General features: G+C 44.5%; 1 protein-coding gene across 1 annotated transcript; it reads left to right on the top strand.

The window, feature by feature from the left end:
* Positions 1–25,985, top strand: COPG2 (coat protein complex I subunit gamma 2). Its single transcript, XM_077783717.1, has 24 exons — positions 1–111; positions 2,121–2,173; positions 2,737–2,817; positions 3,099–3,170; positions 4,287–4,366; positions 5,057–5,132; positions 6,786–6,878; positions 7,404–7,490; positions 8,511–8,668; positions 9,815–9,948; positions 10,583–10,650; positions 11,139–11,327; positions 12,291–12,386; positions 13,541–13,784; positions 18,071–18,146; positions 18,973–19,076; positions 19,591–19,716; positions 20,280–20,342; positions 21,086–21,225; positions 21,394–21,565; positions 22,788–22,885; positions 23,971–24,109; positions 24,217–24,315; positions 25,422–25,985. The coding sequence occupies exons 1-24, from the start codon at positions 75–77 to the stop codon at positions 25,550–25,552; spliced, it is 2,616 nt and encodes an 871-aa protein (XP_077639843.1). The 5' UTR covers positions 1–74; the 3' UTR covers positions 25,553–25,985.
* The last annotated feature ends 28 nt before the right edge of the window (positions 25,986–26,013 follow it).

A 26,013-nucleotide genomic window follows, 5' to 3' on the forward strand; every position in this document is an offset into this window, starting at 1 on the left:
GCCAGAGATCGGGGTGGGGCGGGGCTTCCGGCGGGGCAGCTGAGGCGGCGGCGCTCGGAGGGAGCGGGGCCGCCATGATCAAGAAGTTCGATAAAAAGGACGAGGAGTCCGGTACGGGGGGGCTGGGGGTGAGGAGAGCGGTGCTGGGGCGAGGAGAGGGCTGAGGTGTGCTGGGGTGACAGCGGGGGAAGAGGTGAGGGGGATGCCGAGGTGACAGCGGGGTGGAGATGAGAGAGGTGAGGGAGATGCTGAGCTGAGGGGAGGCTGAGCTGGGGGCAGGGAGATGCTGAGGGGTGAGGGAGATATTGAGGTGAGGGAATTGCTAAGGGAATGGCTGAGGTGAGGGAGATGCTGAGGGGTTTGAGGGAGATGCTGAGGTGAGGGGAGGCTGAGCTGGGGTGAGGGAGAGGCTGAGGGGTGAGGGAGATGCTGAGGGGTGAGGCAATGGCTGAGGTGAGGGAGAGGCTGAGTTGAGGGGAGGGGGATGCTGAGGGCAGGGAGATGCTGGGGGAGGGAATTGCTGAGGGGTGAGGGAGAGGCTGAGGGGTGAGGGAATTGCTAAGGGGATGCTGAGGTGAGGGAATTGCTAAGGGGGTGCTGAGGTGAGGGAATTGCTAAGGGGATGCTGAGGTGAGGGAATTGCTAAGGGGATGCTGAGGGGTAAGGGAATGGCTGAGGTGAGGGAAATGCTGAGGTGTGAGGGAGATGCTGAGGGGATGCTGAGGTGAGGGAGAGGCTGAGGGGTGAGTGAGATGCTGAGGGAGAGGCTGAGGGGAAGGAATGGCTGAGGGGTGAGGGAATGGCTGAAGTGGAGAGGGATGCTGAGGTGAAATAGAATTCCCAGAGCAGCTGTGGCTGCCCCTGGATCCCTGGAAGTGGCCAAGAGCAGGCTGGAGCGGGCTGGGATAGTGGAAGGTGTCCCTGCTGATGACAGGAGGTGGAAGTGAATGATCCTTAAATCTCCTTCCGAGCCATCCCGTGGGTCTGTGATCTCTCACAGCTCGTGGGGTATTTGTGTTTCAGCTGTAAGAACTGACTGCCGAAATATTTCTCCCCTCTGGTGACAAATCCAGAGGAATTGGGGTCTGTTTGCTCTCCCTTTATCCACAGATGATTTTTAGAGAGGATTTTATCCCTGTCTCTGCTCAGTGCAGATGTTTCATCCCTCAAAAAAAGGAGAGTTGATTACATGTGTTTATATACATATACTAAACCTATATAACATAATAACACACATACCCTATGTATTTATATAATAAACCCTAAATAATAACCCTAACCCTGAACGGTGAGCTGATGTATGGAAAGAAAAGAAACCTCTCTTTTTAGTCATTTTGCTGCACAAAGCAAAATCCAAAATGTTTCAGAGGAGCCTTTCCAAACTTTCTCTGTCTGAGCTGTGCCTGCGTATCTGGAATTCACACCAGGGACTTACATTGATATTATAAGTTGTGAGTTTTATGATATTTTATTAATAAGTTATAAAATGATTAATTGTTTTTTTTTTAGGTAAGGTTTTTTTAAGGTTAAATTATTTAATTAAGAAATTATATTTAAATTATTTTTACTTTTAATTTAATAGCTAATTATTTGGAGTTTGTAATGTGGACTTTTTTGTTTGGTTACAAAACATTATTTAAGTGAACTGGAAATGAGGAATTCCTGTTTGGGAGGAGAGGATCGGGAGCAGAAGTGAGGCTGTGGGTGGGACTAATGTGGCTGAAAAGTTTTTTTTCACATCCTGATCTGCATCTCTGCTTTTGGTGCCTGAAGGAATAAAAACAGGTACATTAGGAAAGTAGAAAAAGGAATTAGTTCTATGTAAAGGCCATTTAGGTATTAAAAATATTAAGTATATAAAAGGCATTTTAAATAACAGTTTTCTTCTTCCTCTCCTTTTTTTTTTTATTTTTTACCTTCTTTCTATAACTCTGAATATATCACTTAAGAAAGTGGATTTAAAGCTGTTGATGGCCAACATCAATTATTCAGAGAGGAACATCACTGGTTTGAGGTGGTTTGGTAAAATTTTGGGGGTGTTCCTGCCTGTCCAGACCAGTTGGGATGTGTGAGGAATTAATTTTTTTTCCTCAACTGAGAGGTCTCTTTTTTTTCCTCAGGGAGTGGCTCCAATCCTTTCCAGCATCTGGAGAAGAGTGCTGTGCTTCAGGAGGTAGGAGTAATCACAGGATAATGCCATTTCATTAATGATCTTTTCCTTCAGGAAGCGTTGCAGAATGATTGTGGGGAAATGTGGATGGCTAAATTCATAGAATTAAATAAAAATCACAGAGAGTGTAAATAAATTAATTTTATCTGCAGTTAATGAGGGTTTTTTTTAGGATAATTAGATGACACGTGGCTTCTGCCTTCCATATGGACATGTGGCATCTCAGGGGGCTCTTCCTGGACAAAAAATGTTTTATTTTCAGGCATTTTTGCCTGTTCCAGATGGCAAATTGAGTTGTTTGTGCTTTGTTCAGATTGCTGCAAACGAAAGATGCAAGAACACATTCTCTGGGACACATATTTAATAGAAATAAAAATTACAAGCTGCTCAGCTGGAAACATTCATTTAATTCTGCACATTCTCTGAGACTCATATTTAATACAAATACATATTACAAGCTGCTCATCTGGAAACAGATTCATTTAATTTTGATGTTGAAAGAGAAATAATAATAAAATTGTTATTATTATTGGGATCTATTCAAGCAGAATTTGTTTCATTTCCAGGCACGGCTCTTCAATGAAACCCCAATAAACCCACGAAGATGCCTCCACATCCTTACCAAGATCCTCTACCTGCTGAACCAGGTAACTGTTAGGATTTCTCTCCATCCAGAATGAATTTTAATAATGTTTTAGTGGGAAATATATAATCTTTTTAGAGGGAAAGAAGTTTTCCACAAGGAAAACACCTTGGGAAGCTTCCATCCCTGTGGAGGGCATTTAGAGTGGAGAGAATTGTGAATTCCCTGGGAATGCAAGGATGGTTTCTTACAGGAGAAAGTCTCCAAGGAGAGATTCCTGCTGTGTGGGAGGGCATTAGCAAAAGGAGCTGGATAATTCCTGCTTTTCCTCTCTGCCAATTCCAGGGTGAACACTTCGGAACCACGGAAGCCACGGAAGCTTTTTTTGCCATGACCAGGTTGTTTCAGTCTAACGACGTAAGGACCTGGTGCTTTGCCTCTCCCTGCTTCTGCCTGGGCTTGCAGGAGCTGCCAAACCTTTGGAATTTGGGATGTGGGAGGCAAGCAGTGCACAGGAGGAGCTCTGGAGGCAGTTCCAGCTTTGGAAACAGAGGAGTGGATAATAACCTGTGGTTGTTCTGTGGGGTGGGTTGGGGGTGGAGGTGGGTTCTGAGTGAATTCCTGCTGTAAAAGTGGGGATAATGGCAAAGCCTGGATTCACAAATCTGTGGCACTTGTTGCTTCCCCTTGCAAATCGCCATCTGCTGAATTGGAAATCCTAAAACTGCCTGCAGATCAAAGGCTGCTGTTCCTTAGAACATGGGTCAGCCTTCATCACATTGAGGCAAGGGATGGGAGCACCCTAAAAATCACAGAATGGTTTGGGGGTTGAATTTGGGATTTCATCTTTGGGCTCAGCAGAGTGTAAAGTCCTTCTGTGATCTCTTCTGCAGAGTGTGAGAACTCAGAGCAGTGTGTTTCATGTGATGGGGCTCATTAATTTTAATTTAAAGTGGTTTGCTTGTTAGAGATTTGTTCAAGGAAGATGTAGCTGTTCGTTTTTGGAAGTACAGAGTGTTTGAAATGTTTCTCATATCCTCATTTAAAAAGTAGATTTTTAGAAGTTAACTTTTTTATAAAATAAAAAAAATAAAATAAATTTTATATAAATATTGTATTTATAAATATTATAAAGTTAATTAAAATATTATATAAAATAAAGTTAATTTTTTTCAAAGACAATGCCAACACTCCACATGTGCTTCCATTTCTTTTTTACAATAACAAAGGTATTTTCAAAGCTTATAACTGATGATTGTGGGGCTTCTGAGTACGGATGTGTTGCATCACTTCTTTGATAATTATCATGGATTTTTGTATTAGTTCTTATCATTTTACTAAATACTGATGTCAGGGAGTTTGGCTCTTACCCAGGGATCAAATGTAGTTCTACACTTCTAACTTTGAATTGAAAGCAATGTGTTTTGTTTGAAAGCTTATTTTTCTAAGTGAACCATTTAATTTTTATGTTCATTTACCGTTTGGAACTTGTATTTACCACTGAGTTTAATCTTTTTCTCCACGTTTCCACAGCAAACCCTCAGAAGAATGTGTTACCTCACAATCAAAGAGATGGCCAATATCTCTGAGGATGTCATCATTGTCACCAGCAGGTGGGACACCGGGGTCACCCTCTGGAGAAGGGGCTGCAGCTCCCTGCCTGTGCATGAGCTGCTGCAGTGCTGAGCTTTGATGTGATGCACAGTCTGTGCCACCCTCTCAAATGTTATTCTGTTCCCACTCGGGGGGAGAATTCAATTTACAAAAGGTTGTTATTGTTACTTTGTTTTCTTGCCATTTATGGTGGTGGGGTTTTATTTAAATTCTTGTTTTAGCAGAGCTTAGGCTGTGACTTTGCTGTCAGAGCAATTAAAGTAAAGCCCACTTTGTTTTCCCAGCTGAACTCTTCAGTTTTTTGACTGCAAAAATAGACATTGCAGCTGTTGCAAGAGCAAAAATTGGATCTGTTGTTGGATTGCTGAACAACTTGAGAAATATATAAAATAAACCAAACAGAACTTTGCTCACTGTTTCTAAATCAAAATTCCATGTGGAACAAGCAGCAGCCCCAAGAAAGAGAAGGAGCTGAACAAACCAGGCCCATGGCAAAGCAACTCAATGGGGTGGGCATGTCATAGCTCAGTATCTCCCCAGGTTTTGATGCTGATAAATCTCAAATTAAACTGATTGTGAAGAGGTTGCAACGCAGCAGAGCTAGAGCAGCTGAATGAGGTGAATGCCACAGGAGCACAGAGAGCTGGGGACATTCAGGAAGTGTTAACAGGATGTTCTGGTGGTTTCAGTTTGACCAAAGACATGACGGGAAAGGAGGATGTCTACCGAGGCCCGGCCATCCGAGCTCTGTGCAGGATCACTGATGTGAGTACATGGGGGGAGAGCTGATGAGTGGTGTAAAACCCCAAAACTGCCCTCTTGCAGGGTGCCTTTTACAGCACTGCTGGAACTGCTGCCTTTTGGAGGGCTGCTCACTGCCCCGAGCAATTTCCAGCAGCTCTGTGACACTGGAGCACTGGGAATGTGCAGCTGGAATGTTTGGGAGCTCCAGTTTTTATCTGAGATTGCTTCACTCAGTGTCCCGTGCCGTTTCCAGGAGCTCGGTGGGGCTGGAGCACTGGGAATATGCAGCTGGAATGTTTGGGAGCTCCCATTTCTCTCTGGGATTGCTTCACTCAATGCCCTGTGCCATTTCCAGGAGAAATGTGGGGCTGGAGCACTGGGAATGTACAGCTGGAAGATTTGGAAACTCCAGTTTCTGTCTGGGGTTGCTTTGCATGATGCTCTCTGCAGTTGCCAGGAGCACTGGGAATGTGCAGCTGGAAAATTTGGAAGCTCCAGTTTTTATCTGGGATTGCTCCACTCAATGCCCAGTGCAATTTCCAGGAGAAATGTGGGGCTGGAACACTGGGAATGTGCAGTTGGAATATTTGGAAATTTCAGTTTCTATCTGAGATTGCTCCACTTAATGGAGCACTTAATTGCTCTGTGCCATTTCCAGGAGAAATGTGGGGCTGGAGCACTGGGAATGTACAGCTGGAATGTTTGGAAGCTCCAGTTTTTATCTGGCATTGCTCCACTCAATGCCCTGTGCAATTTCCAAGAGAAATGTGGTACTGGAGCACTTGAATTTGCAGCTGGAAGATTTTGGAGCTCCAGTTTCTGTCTGGGGTTGCTTTGCTCGATGCCCTCTGCAGTTGCCAGGAGCACTGGGAATGTGCAGCTGGAAAATTTGGAAGCTCCAGTTTTTATCTGGGATTGCTCCACTCAATGCCCAGTGTAATTTCCAGGAGAAATGTGGGGCTGGAACACTGGAATGTGCAGCTGTAAGATTTGGGAGTTCACATTTCTATCTGGGATTGCTCCACTCAATGCCCAGTGCAATTTCCAGGAGAAATGTGGAGTAGAGCATTGGAATGTGCAGTTGGAATATTTGGAAATTTCAGTTTCTATCTGAGATTGCTCCACTTAATGGAGCACTTAATTGCCCTGTGCAATTTCCAAGAGAAATGTGGTACTGGAGCACTTGAATTTGCAGCTGGAAGATTTTGGAGCTCCAGTTTCTGTCTGGGGTTGCTTTGCTTGATGCCCTCTGCAGTTGCCAGGAGCACTGGGAATGTGCAGCTGGAAAATTTGGAAGCTCCAGTTTTTATCTGGGATTGCTCCACTCAATGCCCAGTGCAATTTCCAGGAGAAATGTGGGGCTGGAACACTGGGAATGTACAGCTGGAATGTTTGGAAGCTCCAGTTTTTATCTGGGATTGCTACACTCAATGCCCTGTGCAATTTCCAAGAGAAATGTGGGGCTGGAACACTGGAATGTGCAGCTGGAATGTTTGGAAGCTCCAGTTTCTGATCTGAGATTGCTCTGCTGGTGACTCAAACGCAAGTCTCTTGCAGAATTAACTCAAGATTTTTGCTGAAGGTCCTTTAAATGTGGATTTTTGTTTTCTGCTGCTTTTATCTCTTCCTCCAAAGCATCCACAGTTCCCTTTTTCCCTGTTTTCCCCTTGCCAGGGTACAATGCTCCAAGCCATTGAGAGGTACATGAAACAGGCCATTGTGGACAAAGTCCCCGGCGTGTCCAGCTCTGCACTGGTATCTTCCTTGGTGAGTAAAGCACAAGATTTTTGTAAATCTGGTGTTTTGTCAGGCTGGGGAGCTGAGTCTGCAGTGTTTGCTTCGGTTTTTCCTTTAAGATGTTTCTTCATCTCACTGGAAAATAAGAAAAAAACATCTCCTTTCTCTCTTCCAATTCCTTTCCTAACATTTGAATACATCAATCATCATAATTTCTAGTGCAGCCTGGTGTAAAATGCTCAGATTTCTGCAGTCAGTGTAAAACATGAATTTATCTGGGGAGGGGCCATGAAATCACCTGCTGAAGCTGCAGTTCAGGATTATTTCTGCTAATAGACACCAGGAGGGCAAGGTGAAGGAATCCACTCTGATTTCCTCTCCCTTTTTGAGGCAGAAAGGCTGGGAAGGATCTCATGAGTGAATATTTTTATTAATAGACACGAGCATGGTAATTTGAGACTGAGGTGGAGGGAAAGCCACAGTTTACAGGAGTTTAGGCTAGAGAGTGGCTGGGGAAGTGCTGTGAGTTTGTCTCCAATGTAAATTTTTTTGCAGCACATGATGAAGATCAGCTATGACGTGGTCAAAAGGTGGATCAATGAAGCTCAGGAAGCAGCTTCCAGTGACAACATCATGGTACAGGTGTGTTTGAGGGTGGCTGTCCCTAAAAATGCTGGGGGGGACTTAGTGGCATTCTGGGAGTCCTTAAGAAAACTTTAAAAAATCTTCTGTTTCTTAAGTCTTTTAAAAGCAAGAATTGTGATTTTTGGGGAAACAACTTGACAATTTAAAAAAATAAATGAATTTTTCCATGATGCCAGCACAAGATTGTTCATTAAGGGCTGGTTCTGGAGTATCCTTCCCTTTTTCCTGCTAAATTTCTGGTGGCTGAAATATTGCTGCCTGTCCCACAGTGGTTCTTGCAGAAGAGATTTGGGTCTAAGTGCTGAAAAAGCTTGGGAAATTATCTCACTGCCTCCCAGTGAGCATCTCTTGGCCTTCAGAAAATTTGACAGATGCAAAAGATGAATCCAAATATCAGCAAGATCTCCACAAGAATAAATTTTTGCACAGATATTCCAGACACCTGTGGAAATGGAATTATTCTGTGTGTTCAGAATGTGGAATTATTCTGTTTGTTGCAGACTCATGATCAGGAAGATTCTGTAAAATCAGCTTTGTTCTTGCCTACTTAGCAACTCTATTAAGCCTTGCAGTAAATCAGTTTTATAGGGGGGGAAAAAACCCAAATAACTTGACAGAGAACTAGAAATGTCCCTTTGTGGTTCCATCAATAAGGCCTCAAGGATTTTTGTGAGGTCAGCTGTCATTTTAAGGCCTTGGGATATCCTGGATGTGGAGGTCATGAGAAGTGCAGGAGATACTGTGCAAAGCTGAAACCTTTGAAGTTATGAGATTTAATGGCGGGGGGAAAAGGAAATAAATTAACTTTGTGGCTCTTTGGATCTTCAGGAATAGTTGAGAGTGAAGAGAAAGGGCAAGGAAACATTGCAGATCTTTGCAACTTGTCAGGAAACTCAGCTCAGTTGAGGTTGGAAGGTATTTCTGCCAGGAAAGAGCAATAATTACCCCTCTTTTGATGTTTTAATGTGGATTTTCCAGCTGTACTCAGTGCCTGCCCCTCTGTTTCCCATCCCATAGTATCATGCTTTGGGGCTGCTCTATCACCTTAGGAAAAACGACCGCCTGGCTGTCTCCAAGATGCTGAATAAATTCACCAAATCTGGCCTGAAATCCCAGTTTGCCTACTGCATGCTGATCAGGATTGCCAGCAAGCTCCTCAGGGAATCTGAAGAGGGGTAAGTAAGGCAGGATGTAAATATTTAAATCAGAGAAATTAATTAAGGCTTGGAAACAGCTGTGTTTTTTAAGTGTTTGTGGAAATCTCCACAGAGACTGAACTGTAGTGCTGAGATGATGCAGGGACTTAAAGGAAGTTTTCCAGCCTAAAAGATCCTGGAATTGTTGTGTTTGTAGCCCTGAAAGTCTTGGACTCAATCTTAAAGACTTTTTCCAGCCTAAAATCCTGGGATTCTTCTTTTGTACCTACAAAAGTCTTGGACTCAAATGTGTTTTTCCATCCTAAAAGATCCTGGGTTTGTTGTGTTTGTAGCCATGAAAGACTTAAACTTGATCTTAAGGGGTTTTTCCAGCCTAAAATCCTGGGATTGTTGTGTTTGTAGCCATGAAAATCTTGGACTCAATCTTAAGGACTTTTTCCAGCCTAAAATCCTGGGATTCTTCTTTTTTATCCATTAAAATCTTGTACTCAGAGGATTTTTCCGACCTAAAAGATCCTGGGATTGTTGTGTTTGTAGCCTTGAAAGTGTTGGACTCAATCTTAAAGACTTTTTCCAGCCTAAAATCCTAGGATTCTTCTTTTGTAGTCATGAAAGTCTTGGGCTTGAGCTTAAAGGGTTTTTCCAACCCAAAAGATCCTGGGATTGTTGCATTTGTAGCCATAAAGACTTGGACTCAATCTTAAATGGGTTTTCCAGCCTGAAATCCTTGGATTGTTGTGTTTGTGGCTATGAAAGTCTTGAACTTAATCTTAAAGGGTTTTTCTAGCCTAAAATCTTGGGATTGTTGCATTTGTAGCCATAAAGACTTGGACTCAATCTTAAATGGGTTTCCCAGCCTGAAATCCTTGGATTGTTGTGTTCGTAGCCATGAAAGTCTTGGACTCAAATCTTAAGGAGTTTTTCCAGCCTAAAATCCTGGGATTCTTCTTTTGGAGCCATGAAAGTCTTGGGCTTGATCTTAAAGGGACTTTCCCATCCTAAAATCCTGAGATTTTTATGTTTGTAGCCACAAAAGTCTTGGATTCAAAGGGTTTTTCCAGCCTAAAAGATCCTGGGATTGTTGTGTTTGTGGCCATGAAAGTCTTGGACTCGATCTTAAAGGGATTTTCCCATCCTAAAAGCCTGGGGTTGATGTGTTTGTAGCCACGAGAGTCCCCTGTTCGACTTCATCGAGAGCTGCCTGAGGAACAAGCACGAGATGGTGATTTATGAGGCTGCCTCTGCCATCATCCACCTGCCAAACTGCACTGCCAGGGAGCTGGCACCTGCTGTGTCAGGTTGGTCACAGCCCTTTGTAGCCCTGAAACAGCTGAAATAAAGAAATTTAGAGAAAATCCAGCAGAATTTTAATACCCAAACCCTGATTTTCTGATAACTTGGGGTTAAAAGACTTTTAACCGCAAGTGAAAGGGCTTTTGGATGGGATCCTTTTTTCATCCAGAGGTTTCGATGAATGGCATTAGAAGTGGCATGGGGTGATGCTTGTTTTTATCCAGCTGCAGGAATTTGGGATGGGAGGGAACCATGGATTGTTTTGGGTTGGAAGGGACCTTAAAGATCACTCATTGCCATGGCAGGGACACCTCCCACTATCCCAGTGTGCTCCAAGCCTTGTCCTGCCTGGCCTTGGGCATTTCCAGGGATGGAACAACCACAAATTAACTGGAAAACTCGCCTCCAGCTGGAATATAGAACTGGAATGTAGAGACAACTGATCCACTCCCCTGTTATTGGCAGTGGGATAAAAACCAGGAGTTTCTTGTAACCAGTGTGATAAATTATGCATAGAGCTGCATGAATATTTAGCAGTGTGTTGTTGAATGGAGATATATTAGATTTTCTACTCTATTCCCTTTCTTTGAAAGAGGCCATATCTTTGTTTTTTGGTTGGTTTTTTTTTTTCTTTCCCAGTGTTGCAGCTTTTCTGCAGCTCTCCCAAACCCGTCCTGCGCTACGCAGCCGTGCGGACCCTCAATAAAGTGAGTGCTTCAAAACCTCCAAAAAAGCTTCATTCTCTGAGAGCAGAGCCAGCCAGCAGTGCCTAATGATGTGTGTGTTACCTCAAGCAGAGCAGCTGCCCTTGGGATGACTTTATTTGGAATTATTCCATGCTGGAGAATTGGCTTTTCCATGCCAGATCTCCTGGTGGGACAGAAGTCTTTCCTGCATGCAGGCTGTGTTTGCTCATTTTGGGACCATGGGGATATAACAAGCTGTAGTTTGATTATCTGTGAGCTTTCAGCTGGAATCCTGGATATTTAATATTACAAAATCCACTCGAAGGAAATATTCTGATTTCAGAGCTGCACAACACAACAGCAAAAATTTGAGGCTCAAACCCACGAGCTGTAACTTAAAATCCATTTAAAACACTGCAACCAACCCCCCTGAGCTCTGCTTGCATCCAGTGCTTTCAAATGCAGGATGCTACATCTCCCAGATAATTTTGGAATTGCATTCCTTGCAGGTGGCCATGAAACATCCATCTGCAGTCACTGCCTGCAACCTGGACCTGGAAAACCTCATCACAGACTCCAACAGGAGCATCGCCACGCTGGCCATCACCACGCTGCTGAAGACTGGCAGCGAGAGCAGCGTGGACAGGCTCATGAAACAGATCTCCTCCTTCGTGTCAGAAATCTCAGATGAGTTTAAGGTGTGCCGTGGGAGGCCTCTGCTCTTTCCAGCTGCAGGTTTTTCTCCTGTTCTTGTTTGGTTATTTTTTAATGAAGCTTTTCCTGTTTGTCAATGTTTCAGTGGTTTAATGTGGCAGGGCAAAATTTAGAATTTGCTTTCCAGCTTAAATACCCTGTGTGCTTTCCTCCCAACACTCCAAGAAAGGAAAAATATCATTTGGTGGATTTCTGGCTCCTGTGCAATATCCTGCAAATCTTATACTTCCTTCTGGTTGTTTTAGAGAGAAAGAAGGATTTTGAGTTTATATCACATCAGTCTTGATGCATAGTTAGGAAACTGTTAATTATGAATTTCTACCTCATTTGTAAGATCTGTAGTGACTAAGCTGTTTAGAAATTGGTGCATAGTTTGGAAACTGTGTTAATTATGAATTTCTACCTCATTTGTAAGATCTGTAGTGACTAAGCTGTTTAGAAATTGGTGCATAGTTTGGAAACTGTTAATTAGGAATTTCTACCTAATTTGGGAGCTTTATAGTGACTAAACTGATGAGAAATTGGTTCAGGATGGTTCAGTTGTACCTGTTGCATCATGAGGAGCACAGCTTTGCAAAATCAGTCTGCTTCAAGTGGTCTTAAGTCCTTGTTTTTATGAGAAAAATAAGTATCAGACAAGTTTGAAATTGCAAAGAGTTTTAATGCCAGAACATGACAAGTTAAAATTGGATCATGAGCATGTCTGGGCAGAAGGAAGAAAGGAGGGGAGACCTTTGAGTTAAGGTCTAATTCCATCCTGAATTCCAATCTTTTTAGCAGAACCAGGCCTTGCACACCCTGGCACAAAATTGCTCCACGCTGACCCTGAGACTCCACCACCTGATTTTCATCCTTGTACATGGATTTAATCAATCAGGGTGACAACCTGAGATGAAAGCCTGTGTTTTTCCTAGGGAAATGAACACATCCTTCTGTGTTTCCTGCAGGTTGTGGTCGTGCAGGCCATCAGTGCCCTGTGCCAGAAGTACCCTCGGAAGCACAGTGTGATGATGACCTTCCTCTCCAACATGCTCAGGGATGACGTACGTGTGACACTGGCTCTGGGGAGGGATTTTTGGCAGATTTGGACCTGCTTGGTGATGGGAAGGGTCTCTTCTGTCAGTGCACAGGGAGATGGGGCTGAGTGCTTGCAGCTCCTGCTGGGTCAGACCTGTGTGAAATGCTTGGGAATTAGTGATGCCTTGGAGTGGCTCTCTAGAGCAGAGGCTGGGCAAGATTAAGAGAGTAAAGTGGGTATTTATTAAAGGCCTTCAGTAGGTACACCTGGTGCCTTGAGAGGCTACCTAGAACAGAGGCTGGACAGTATTAAATTAATAAAGTAGGAATTTATTAAAGATTTTCACAGGATACACCTTGGGCAGTGCAAGAGCCCAGCGAGGGCTACACCCAAGATGGACTCTGAGTCACGAGTGTTCACATTTTCTAAGTTTGGTCCGTTTCCATGTTGGGGTTCATTGTCCAGTTCCAGCTCCAGGTGATGCAGTCCCATCCTCCCAGATTGCTCTCCTCAATTCGCTGCTGTTTGCACTTCTTGGGCCTGAAGCTGCCCAAAACCCAAGGGACTAAAAAAGGATTGTTTTGTCTGACTGAGCTGTGAGAACTTGCCAACAATGTATATGAAGTTCAGAGTTAAATATCAATGCAGTACAGAATCTGGAAAATATAAAATTTAAAGCATCACACCTTGGGCAGTCAGAAGCCTCCAGGGGGCTACACCCAGGATGGACAATGGTCACAAGTTTTTCAGACAATTAAAATTTGGTCCATTTACATATCAGGGCTTAATCCTCAATTACAGCTTCAGGTAGTGATGTCATATACCCCGACTTTGCTCTCCACCAAAGTCACTTTTGTTTATACTTTTTGGGGCTGTAGGGTGTCCTTGAATTTCAGACCTTGAGGGATTGTTTTGTCCAACTAAAATGTGAAGACAGTAACTAACACTCTATACAGAGTTCAGAGTTATACCCCTAAAGCAGTACAGGATTTGAAAAACATGAAAGCTAAAATCCTGATGCTCCCAGGGCTGGGAATGCCCTGTGAGGTCATCCAGTCCACTTTTCCCCCCTGAGTTTGTACAAATGATTGTTTTCTCCGTGGGAAGCAGTCACTGAAGCGTGAAGGAGCTGAGCACCGCTCCAATCCAAGTCTCACTGTCCCTGACTCCCCTTTGCAGGGTGGCTTTGAGTACAAGAGAGCCATTGTGGATTGTATCATCAGCATCATCGAGGAGAACCCCGAGAGCAAGGAGTCGGGCTTGGCTCACCTGTGCGAGTTCATCGAGGACTGCGAGCACACCGTGCTGGCCACCAAGATCCTGCACCTGCTGGGCAAGGAGGGCCCCAGGACCCCGGCCCCCTCCAAGTACATCCGCTTCATCTTCAACAGGGTGGTGCTGGAGAACGAGGCTGTGAGGGCTGGTGAGTGCAGCTCCAGGCCTTTTCCACAACCTGGAAATGAAATTCCATATCACTTTAGTAATGTATCCTGGTTTGGGGCAAATTTGGGAGAAATTCCAAAGGGGTTTCTCTAAAAAGCAGATTCAAGCAGCCCCACACTGTGTTGGCCACCAAGATCTTGCTGGGCAAGGAGAGTCCCAGGGTGGTGCTGGAGAACGAGGCTGTGAGGGCTGGTGAGTGCAGCTCCAGGCCTTTTCCTCAAGTTGGAAATGAAATTCCATATCACTTTAGTAATGTGTCCTGGTTTAGGGCAAATGTGGGAGCAACTCCAAAGGGGTTTCTCTAAAAAGCAGATTCAAGCAGCCCCACACTGTGTTGGCCACCAAGATCTTGCTGGGCAAGGAGGGTCCCAGGGTGGTGCTGGAGAAGGAGGCTGTGAAGGCTGGTGAGTGCAGCTCCAGGCCTTTTCCACAACCTGGAAATGAAATTCCATATCACTTTAGTAATGTGTCCTGGTTCAGGGCAAATGTGGGAGCAACTCCAAAGGGGTTTCTCTAAAAAGCAGATTGAAGCAGCCCCACACCATGCTGAGCAAGGAGGGTCCCAGGGTGGTGCTGGAGAAGGAGGCTGTGAGGGCTGGTGAGTGCAGCTCCAGGCCTGCAGTTCTGGCTCCTGGCCTTTTCCACAACCTGGAAATGAAATTCCAGATAATTTTAGTCAGGTGTCGTGGTTTAGGGTAAATGTGGGAGAAACTCCAAAGGGGTTTCTTTAGAAAGCAGATTCAAGCAGTCCCACACCATTCCAGGGTGGTGCTGGAGAAGGAGGCTGTGAGGGCTGGTGAGTGCAGCTCCAGGCCTGCAGTTCTGGCTCCTGGCCTTTTCCACAACCTGGAAATGAAATTCCAGATAATTTTAGTCAGGTGTCGTGGTTTAGGGTAAATGTGGGAGAAACTCCAAAGGGGTTTCTTTAGAAAGCAGATTCAAGCAGTCCCACACCATTCCAGGGTGGTGCTGGAGAAGGAGGCTGTGAGGGCTGGTGAGTGCAGCTCCAGGCCTGCAGTTCTGGCTCCTGGCCTTTTCCACAACCTGGAAATGAAATTCCAGATAATTTTAGTAATGTATCCTGGTTTGGGGCAAATTTGGGAGCAACTCCAAAGGGGTTTCTTTAGAAAGCAGATTCAAGCAGTCCCACACCATTCCAGGGTGGTGCTGGAGAACGAGGCTGTGAGAGCTGGTGAGTGCAGCTCCAGGCCTGCAGTTCTAGCTCCTGGCCTTTTCCACAACCTGGAAATGAAATTCCAGATAATTTTAGTAATGTATCCTGGTTTGGGGCAAATGTGGGAGAAACTCCAAAGGGGTTTCTCTAGAAAGCAGATTCAAGCAGCCCCTCTCCATGCTGGCCACCAGTATCCAGTCTGATTTAAGGCCACCCTTTGAAACTTGTCTCAGGTTCCATTTCTGTCTCAGCAGTGTCTGTCCCACTCCAGGGCATTTCTCAGTCAGCATTTCTCATCTCAGGTTTGCACACAGATGCACTGTGTGAGCTTTTGTCAGGCTTTGAGAATTCTCCACAACTCCATCTCCCACATTTCCCCCTCTCTCTTGAATGGAAAAAAATTTTGATGACTTTGTTTATTGATTGCTGTGTCTAGTAAAGCACACAAGGCACTATAATTAACATTGTCACTATGCACATAAACCTATTTTGCAAAGCTCCTTTAGTTAAGGTGTTGTGGTGGCTTTAGTTTGAAACTGGGTGGAAATATTAATTTTGTGTAGTGGTTTGGGTTTGCTAATTTAAGATACTTTAATTTTAAGATTTCTTGGTTTAATGTACTAAAGAGTGTGGTAGGTTTTGGTGTTGGTTAATTACTACTGTATTTACTTCTTGTTGTGAGATGGGATTAGAAGAAAGGTGAAGCAGGTTTAAAACTTTAAAAGGGTCCCACACCGTGCTGGCCACAAAGTTCCAAGATACCCACCAAGATTTAAAGGTGGATATCTTAAAAAAATTCCTAGAAATTCATTTCCCACGTTCAGTAAAACCTCTCAGTGTTCAGAAGAGATGACAAATTCAGAAAGTCCTTGTTGTGGGGTGTAGCTTGGCTCACCCAGTCTCTTATCAGTCCCTCCTGCAATGGGAAATGTGTCCTGGGCCCTGGTGGGCCACAGGTGTGAGCTCCAGATGTTTTTCTGGGTGTTCACTTCAGAGCAGGTTTAAACAGTTCCAAGAAAAGCCAAAGTCTGAGCAAATTCTCTGCCTCAGCCAGCTAAAAAAATAACTAAAAAGCAAAGGAGAGCTCTGTCCATGCAGAGAGCACAGTCCAGGAGCAGGAATGAGGAGGAGTGAGTGCAGGTTCTGCAAACAAACTGGGTGCTTCTTCTTCCCCCACTCTGCTCTCAAATCCAATCTTCAAGGTGTAAAACTGAATATCCAGCACAAACAGAACAGATAATTGGAGATACAAGCACCATAAAGTCACCCCAGGGCAGGAGGTAATATAAGAACAGGGTTTTATTTGCCCTTCAGATGCAGTTATGGAAAGATGTCTACAAAAGGCTGCTCACCCAGGAGTGAGTATATTTTATAGATTGTAAGAAATGAGTAGAATTGATTAAAAAAAAGCACCAATTAAGAGGACAAGTGGTGATGCAGTTTTCTCCCAGGTCAAGTCTTTTTTCTGGAGTCATCTCCTTGTGATTTGTTCATAAGAAGGTATTTCAAAGAGTTGTTCTTTTTCTTGGTTCCCAAGAAAACTCAAGATAGCGTTGGAATTTTGTATTCTTCGAGCTTGGAATTCTAGAATTTGTATTTTTACTTAGAGAAAGGAGGCCATGGAAAATTACTGAAAAAAAAACCTAGCCACTAATATAATAAACTATAGAGCTACAAATATATATGCAAAGAATCCAAAAAACATTTAAAGGAAAAAAAAAAGGCAAAACCAAAACAGCATCAGGCTGAGCTATGCTAGAATTCCCCAAAACTGGGTTTGGAATGTGGGGAGTGCTGGTTCTTCCCCAGTCCTTGTGCAGAGCTGTGGGGGTGGTTTTATCCTGAGGTTTTATTCTAGCCTCAGATCATGTTGACCTCCTGCTTCAGAACACAAATAATATATTTGTTTATATTATTTGTTTATATGGTTTATATGTTATTTATATGGTTTATAGACTTATATTAATATATACTTAATTTTGTTTATATATTTTTTTATCTATAAATATATATTTATTTGTTTCTCTATCTATAGAGATATATCTATATATCTATGTCTAAAATCTATCTTATTTAATATAATAAATTCCATAATTAAACATTTATAATATATTTATTAATATTTATGATAAAGAAGATATTGTTCCAGGCCCTTTGCATGCCTGCTGCAATTCAAGGTGTAATTCACAAGGAGGGGACACTGCTACTTCCCCGTTGAATGTCACTGTCATAAGTTTGTACTTGCTGAAATTGCTGTTCTCTCTGGGTGGGGATTCTCTCCAAGCTGAAATGTGATGGTTTTGGTTGCTGAGGGCTTTGAGCTCCCTGGGTGTAGCCTGGCCCTGGTCACCACTGGGTGCTGGTGTGGAAAACAGATTTTTCAGGAGTGGGAACTGCTGCAAATGGCAGGAGGGCCAACAGTTGGAATATTCCACAGAGCTTCAGCAAATATCTGATGGAAAACTCCCTCAGTGAGCTGTTAAGCTGATCGTGATCACAGAACTATTTCCATGTGGGAATACAGGAATAGTTGAGTCTTTCCATGTCAGAGAAAGGTTTATTGTAGGAATGTGTCTTTTGTTGATGGAGCAAACAAGTTTCTTTTTGGCTCCTTAAAAAGGAAAAAAAGCTTAGAAGATTTTCTCTTCAATTTGGTTAAAAGACACTTCGTAGGACTTTGGGGACTTCACCTTAAGCTTAAGGATAGTTAATTGGACAGGAGATAAAAAGTTTCACCTAAGCAATTTTTTAGAAAAAGAAGAGAACAAAAGAAGTTAATGGCTTTTTTAAAGTGGTTTAGTAGGAGTAAGAACCTTTTGCTTCGACTTTGCTTTTGTCTGTAAAGAGCTTTTTTATTTTTGCCTTTTATTAAAACTTTTTGTTTCCAGCACTGTCACAAGAGCCATCCTGCTTCTTTTATGCCACCTGAGGTAGCTGAGCTATCAAGGGTATGATGCTTATCTCTGAGAGCTGATAAGACCAGGCTCAAAAAGAGAAGCAGCATTAGTTTATGGTGTGGAAGTGAAGAGCTGTGTAAATGTGAGAATGTGTTTGTGCAGAACTCCTCTGACACCTCCCCGTTCTCTCTGCAGCTGCTGTCAGTGCTTTGGCAAAGTTTGGGGCACAGAATGAGAATCTGCTTCCCAGCATCCTGGTGCTGCTGCAGAGGTGAGTGGGGCTGGCTGAGCCTGTGGTGATGCTGGTGGCCTGCAGGCAAGGTCACAGCGGGCTGGGACTGGCACCGAGGTTGGCAGTCCCAGCTGGGCACTGGGAAAATGCTTCTCCCACCTTGCCTGCACGGCTGGAGGAAGAGGAGAGATGGAAGGAAGGATCACGAGGAAGTGAAGGATGGGATTAGTCATGGAAACGTGGGATGGTAATTTGGCCTGAGGACGTTGCTCAGGGGTAATAAATCACAGAGCCATTGACTGCTTTGGGTTGGAAGAGCTTAAAACTCACCCAGTGCCACCCCTGCCATGGCAAGGCTCCTTCCACTGTGCCAGGCTGCTCCCAGCCCCATCCAGCCTGGCCTTGGATCTGCCAGGGATCCACCACAGCTGCCAAGGCTTCCCCATTTCTTACATCCAGCCTAAATCTCTTTTGGTTTGAAGCTGTTCCCTCTTGTCCTATCAATATCTGCCCATATAAAAAGTCACCCTCCCCCTACAGAGCTTTTCTACACGTAAGCATTTTTAACACCCCTTGAAGCAAGAAAATTCCTATCCAGGTTCCTCAGAAATAACATTTGTGTTTCCAGAGTTGTGTGCTCCCGTGTCACAGGTTCATGTTTCTTCTTAAGACATGCGGTGTTAATGACTTAATTGAGATTAAACCAACTCATGTGCTGTGCAAACCCACTTTTGCACAATTTGAAAACCTCTGGAGGGAGCTCTGACTGTCACTGCGGTACCAAAGGCAGTTTTCTCAGTGCCATTTTTAGCTCAGCTCTCTGATGTCCAGAGCTGGCTGACCTTGTCCCCTTGTCCCCAAACAGGTGCATGATGGACAGCGATGACGAAGTCAGGGACAGGGCAACGTTCTACTTGAATGTCCTGCAGCAGAGACAGCTGGCCCTGAACGCTGCCTACATTTTTAATGGTCAGTGAGAGGAAGGAAACCACTCAGAGCTGTTAATTCACGTGTTTTTTTCTGGCCTTAGCACTTCCATGCCATGCTTGTGCTGAGATTGGAAGATTTAGCAATCTAAACCTGTCCAACATGGCCTTGGATATTCCCAGGGATCCAGGAGCAGCCACAGCTGCTCTGAGAATCCTAAATAATCAAAATTTGGGAAGCATGGTGTGGGAAATGGAGTCAGGAGTATGACCTGGCTTTCATTTCTTGATTTTTGCTCCATCTTTTCCAATCCAAAACGAGGATGAGGGTTGGTTATAAAAACACTTTATGTCTGTGATTGAAAATTCATATGAGCAGAGGATTTAATTAATCCATGTAAAACTCTTGGGAATTAACTGTTTAGACTTGGCAATTTTGTGTCATCTTCAGAGCAGCTTTTTTTCTGCTTTGCTTGTTTTGTGTGTCCTGTGGATCAGCAGTGCCTGGGGCAGTTCCAGCTCTTAAAATGGAATTTTTCTGCCTTTCTGCTCTGCAGGGCTGACAGTCTCTGTTCCTGGGATGGAGAAGGCCCTGCACCAGTACACACTGGAGCCCTCAGAGAAACCCTTTGACATGAAAACAGTTCCCCTGGCTACAGCTCCCATTGTTGAACAGAAAGCAGGTAACACCCACACTGATGGCAAGGGGCTGAGGCAAGGCTCAGAGCCTTGTTAGCAGGGCAAATCTCTGCATAATCAGCATTTATTGGATCCCAGCCTTTGGAAAAAGGCATTCCAGGAGCTCTCAGTCACTTCTCTGCATGTCCTTGCACAATTCTTGAGCATCTTCACTTAGCAGAACCAGCTTGGGGGTTCTTTGGCTTTTCTCCCCTTTTCTTTTTTTTTTTTTTTCTTTGGTTTTTTTTGGTTTGGTTTGGTTTTTTTTTGTGTGTGGTTTATTCCTCATAAGTCAGACTTATTTTCTTCTATTTTCAACCCAGTATTTCCACACCAAAAAAAAAAAAAAAAAAAAAAAAAAAAAAAAAGACGAAAGATATTTCAGTGTGTGATGCTGGCAGTGGTTAGCAGCAAGATGTGAGAAACATATAGGGAATATAATAAATATAAGGAAGATACTGTAAGGAAGACAATATAAGGAATATGTAGTGGAGACTTAATAGCATTTAAACCTTCTGCATGGTTTAGTTGAGACAGAGCACAAAGTCTGTGCTTTTTTTCTCCACAGAGGTTGCCCTGGTGCCCAGCAAACCTGAGAAAGTGGCTCCTACACGCCAGGATATATTTCAAGGTAGGAGGCATCAATGGCTGTCCAGAACTCTCTAGGAGAGTTTCCTCTCAATCCTGAAATCAGTCAATCTGCCTGAAACAGCAAAATACTGTAAAATGCCATTTTTAGATCCTTTCCCAAAGCTTCATTCCTGGCAAAGTTTTAGTGCCCTGTGGAATGGGATTTGTGGGGACAGAAAGGAGGGAAGGAAGAAATAACTTCCATTGTCTGTTTTCAGAATTGTGCTGGAGTCTTTCCACCCCAAACATTGGGATTTTTGTTAATTGTGTGGTCAATGATAGGGACAGAGTCAGATTTCAGGAAGTATTGGAGGAAATAAAGGCTCCTTCTGGAGAGAGCTGGGAATTCTCCCCTGGAGAAGGGAAGGATCCAGGGAGAGCTTCCAGCACATTCCAGGGGCTCCAGGAGAGCTGCAGAGGGACTGGGGACAAGGATGGAGGGACAGGACCCAGGGAATGGCTCCCACTGCCAGAGGGCAGCCAGGGATGGGATCTTGGGAATGAGGAATTCCTGGCTGGGCTGGGATTGCCAGAGCAGCTGGGGCTGCCCCTGGATCCCTGGGATGTCCAAGGCCAGGTTGGACATGGGGCTGGAGCAGCCTGGGACAGTGGGAGGTGTCCAGGGAGTGAAACTAAATTATCCTTGGATTTCCCTTCCAACCCAGACTATTCTGGGATTCTCTGAAGTGTTGAATGATAGCAGGATCAGAGCCTGTCCCTGCTGATCTTTTCCTTCCTGCACAGAACAACTGGCAGCCATCCCAGAATTTAAGGGCCTGGGTCCTTTGTTCAAATCCTCGGAGCCAGTGCAGCTCACAGAAGCAGAAACAGAGTATTTTGTTCGCTGCATCAAACACGTCTTCCCCACCCACATCGTTTTCCAGGTGAGACAACCCAGCCCCTTTTTCCAGGCCCCAGCAGGATTTGGCAGAATTGATCAAAACACAGGAAATTTGCTGCGTTCCACGGAGGATTTTAGCTGCTTTTGGAGGGGGGAGTTCTGTGGATGAGGAAGTGTTTGCAAGTCCTTTTCCCTGTGTTTGCTGCTGCAGTTCGACTGCACAAACACCCTGAACGATCAGCTCCTGGAGAGAGTGTCGGTGCAGATGGAGCCATCAGATGGGTATGATGTGATCTGCTGCATCCCAGCTCCCAGCCTGGCCTACAACCAGCCTGGCATGTGCTACACCCTGGCCAGGATCCCCCAGGATGACCCCACTGCAGGTGAGAAATTGTGCCCCACAAATCCCTCCAATGAAGGTTTTGGGGAATGCCAGGAGTTGGGGGTGTGGGCTTTGGCTCGTCCTGAGCTCCTTGGATTTTTATTTCCTGCGTGCCTGGTGGTTTTAGTTTGAACTGGGTGGAAATACTAATTTTGTGTAGTGGTTTTGGTTTGTTATTTTGAGATTTTGTTAAATTTGAGATTTTTTTTTTTGTTCATGTATTAAAGAGTATGGTGGCTTTTGGTGTTGGCTAGTTATTAATGTATTTACTTCTTGTGTGAGGTAGGATTAGGAGGAAGGTAAAGCAGGTTTTAAACTTTAAAAGAGTATAAAGAAAGACTTAGTAACTAAAATAAACAGTAATAAGAATTAGAATCAAATATTTAGAACGCTTTTTTACATGTACAACTTCTCAGTAGTTCCACAAACTCTCAGTTACACAAAATCTGTTACATGACTGCCATAGATACGTCCCATAAAAAACCACCACAGTGTCTCACAAATGTCACAATCATTTTTAGCAAAATTATTTTTATAGGTAATCAGTGGTGTTGGAGGATTAAAAATGGGATAAGAGCATGCAGGTGATGGAAATTTGGATTAATGGCCTGAAATCAATGGAAGGAACACATTTAAAACCATGGATGTTTGCTAGTGTTCAAGAACAAAATCACTAAAAGGAAAATGCAGACAGAATAAAAATATTCCTAATTTGAGGCTTTATTTAATGGACTAATTAATTTTTTTCCTCTCTTTAGAGAATCAGAAACCACTAAAACATATAGGAGTGAGATTTTCTTGGATGTGAAACTTCCCTTTCTTTTCTTATTCTCACTTAAACACCACTGGGTTTGCAGTTACTTAACATGATTTACCAATGGAGTGGATTTTTAAGTTATTTTAATACCAGGGAAGATTAGAAATAATCTGAATTTGCTAAACTGTTGGTTTGGATGACATTCTTGTGGAATTTTTCCTAGTGGCTGCTGCTGGATTTCATGGCAGCATTGGGAATCAGTGATTTGTTACCCCTGGAACTCTCCTGAGCTCCTCCTTCGGCCTTTATTTTAAAATCAAAGGGAAAAATGATATTAAAATGCTCTGACCCGGCCACATCTATATTCCTGAGGGAAAACTGATGGGTATTGCAGTCTGTTTTTGGGAAGAGAGGGCTGCAGCAGAGGGATCTTCCCCACTTATGCAGGATTTCTGTCTCTTCCCAGTCGCTTGTACCTTCAGCTGCACCATGAAGTTCACGGTGCGGGACTGCGACCCCAGCACGGGGGTGCCAGAAGAGGATGGCTATGAGGATGAGTATGTGGTGAGTCCAGGATTTGTTCCCCATTCCCCATTCTCACTAATTTTGGGATAAATGTCACCATTGGGTCAAGTTTCCTCTCAATCCTGAAATCAGTCAATCTGCCTGAAACAGCAAAATCCTGTAAAATGCCATTTTTAGATCCTTTCCCAAAGCTTCATTCCTGGCAAAGTTTTAGTGCCCCGTGGAATGGGATTTGTGGGGACAGAAAGGAGGGAAGGAAGAAATAACTTCCATTGTCTTGTTTTCAGAATTGTGCTGCAGTCTTTCCACCCCGAACATTGGGATTTTTGTTAATTGTGTGGTCAATGATAGGGACAGAGTCAGATTTCAGGAAGTATTGGAGGAAATAAAGGCTCCTTCTGGAGAGAGCTGGGAATTCTCCCCTGGAGAAGGGAAGGATCCAGGGAGAGCTTGCAGCACATTCCAGGGACGCCAGGAGAGCTGCAGAGGGACTGGGGACAAGGATGGAGGGACAGGACACAGGGAATAGCTCCCACTGCCAGAGGGCAGCCAGGGATGGGAGATTGGGAATGAGGAATTCCTGGCTGGGCTGGGATTGCCAGAGCAGCTGGGGCTGCCCCTGGATCCTGGCAGTGCCCAGGCCAGGCTGGACACTGGGGCTGGAGCAGCCTGGGACAGTGGGAGGTGTCCCTGCCATGGATGGGGTGGCATTGGATCATCTTGAAGATCCTTCCAACCCAAACCATCCTGGAATTCCATGGATTCTGAGGAAGTCTCTCCATGGAAGAAGCCCAGGACGGGCTGTAGAGGCTTTGACCCATCATTTTCAGCTCTCCCTCAGTCTCACTGATGTTTTGTATAAATATTTTTAAGGTTTACAGATGAACAAATAAATACTACTTATTTATTCATCATAAATACTATTTCCCCTCTTAAACAAGTAATATTTCCCCATAAATAACCATAAATACTATTTCCCCTCTTTTTAGAAGCTATTATGATATGGTTCTCCTGGAATTAAAAGCAGGCATTGTCTTGTCAAAATGCTGTAGGCTCTTTTTCCCTTTCCAAGGTGAGGATTATTTCCATAACTGGCCTGAAAATTTCCATTTTTTTCTTCCCAGTTGGAAGACTTGGAGGTGACAGTGTCTGATCATATCCAGAAGGTTTTAAAGCCCAACTTTGCAGCTGCCTGGGAAGACGTGGGAGATGACTTTGAGAAAGAAGAAACCTTTGCACTCAGTTCCATCAAAACCCTGGATGGTGAGAAAATCCCTCATTTATTGATCACTCATCTGCCACACTGGGTTTTTATTTAGTGTAATAAATAATTACCTGGAATGATTTTCTTCTTCAATTTCTGAATGCAGAGGCTGTCAATAACATCATCAAGTTCCTGGGCATGCAGCCCTGTGAGAGGTCAGATAAAGTGCCAGAAAACAAAAATTCTCACACCCTCTATTTGGCTGGTAAGTGTTCCTGCTGCTGAATTTCATGTTTCCATGTCCCCACAGATTTTTATAAATGAAGGGAAATGGTTTAGGAGATCTTGCTGTTATTTTGGGAGTTTTTTCTCTGTAGAAAGGAGGTTTTTTTCTCTGAAGTGACCCAGTGTGTTGAATGCAGCTGGTCCTAACGTGGAGACCTCTGATGTGCTCAGGCCAAACTCTTGGAATGGGGGAATTCCACCTTTGGGAATGGTGTAGAATCTCTGATTTGGGAACTTCCAGAGCAGACAGAATTAAATCCCTTAAATGCCTGAGCTTACCTCAGAAGGATGATTTTGGGAGGGTCTTGTTCTCACGTTTCTGTCGCTAAAGACACATCCTGAGTTTCCCTGCAGCACCCACAACTTCTTCTAGAATCATGGAATGGTTGAGGTTGGAAAAGTCCTCTGAGGTTGAGTCCAGACATTGCCACCACTGCCCCACGTCCCCAAGTGCCACATCCACAGGGCTTTAAATCCCTCCAGGGATGGGGACTCCACCCCTGCCCTGAGCAGCTGTGCCAGGGCTGGACAACCCTTTCCATGAAGGAATTTCCCAAAATCCACCCTGAGGATCTCCTGGCCCAGCCTGAGGCCGTTCCCTCTGCTCCTGTCCCTGTTCCCTGGAGCACAGCCCGACCCCCCGGCTGTCCCCTCCTGGCAGGGACTTGTGCAGAGCCACAAGGTCCCCCTGAGCCTCCTTGGCTCCAGGCTCAGCCCCTTCCCAGCTCCCTCAGCCCCTCCAGACCATTCCCAGCTCCATTCCCTTCCCTGGACTTTCTCCAGCCCTTCCAGGTCTCTCCTGTCCAGGGCTGTCCCCAGAACTCCAGGGTGTCCCTCAGGGGACCCTCCCTGCCCTGCAGCTGTGCCCACACCGGGGCTGGCACAGCCCAGGGGCCACTGGCCTCTTGCCCACCTGGGGATGTCACCAGCACCCCCAGGACCTGTCCCAGCTTTCCAACCTGGAGCATTCCATGAGGTTGTGACCCACGTGCAGAACATGGATGAGGATTAAAGCTGCCCTGCCCCGGGTCAGGATTGGATCCCCGAGCCTTTCCAAAGTGACCTCTCCGTGTTGCTTTGTCCCAGGTGTGTACAGAGGTGGCTGTGACGTGCTGGTCAGGTCCCGGCTGGCACTTGGGGACGGTGTGACCATGCAGGTGACAGTCAGGAGCAAGGACGAGACGTCCGTCGATGTCATCCTGGCTTCCGTGGGCTGAGAGTCCCAGCAGTGCAATTCCTGGGATTGCCCCTTTTTCCTGGCTGTCCTTCTGCATGTCGTTTTTATTCCTCGATTTGGGAAATCTTTTCTATGATGTTCATTAGTGGCTGGCTGGTACTGAGCCATTCCCATGTCCCTTCCCTCGTTGTCACACCATTCCTACCTAACTTATGGCATCTCAACCAGGGAAGAGGAAAGATGTGAGAAAACGGAATCAGATTTTTGTCAAAATTGCTTTTTATTAACAGAAAATAAACACTGGTTCAAGTGGTGGAATTCATATGAATTACTGTTAATAAAATAGAAAGTTTTGTTCTTATTCTCTCTGCTCCAGTACAGAAAAAATATCCCATAATGATTGTTTATTAAGCAAAAACCCTTTATTCCTAAAGGGATGCTATTAAATTCCCAACATGAACAGTTAAAAACCACCCCAAACCTCCAAATCTGCAGTATTTT

This window comes from Lonchura striata, chromosome 5, assembly GCF_046129695.1.
Source record: "Lonchura striata isolate bLonStr1 chromosome 5, bLonStr1.mat, whole genome shotgun sequence".
Taxonomy (NCBI): Eukaryota; Metazoa; Chordata; class Aves; order Passeriformes; family Estrildidae; genus Lonchura; species Lonchura striata.

Coding starts and splice junctions, on each gene's coding strand:
- COPG2 (XM_077783717.1), top strand. CDS start 75: ATGATCAAGAAGTTCGATAAAAAGGACGAGGAGTCCG. Junction 3,171..4,286: donor GGTTGTTTCAGTCTAACGAC/GTAAGGACCTGG, acceptor ACGTTTCCACAG/CAAACCCTCAGAAGAATGTG. Junction 8,669..9,814: donor CTCAGGGAATCTGAAGAGGG/GTAAGTAAGGCA, acceptor ATGTGTTTGTAG/CCACGAGAGTCCCCTGTTCG.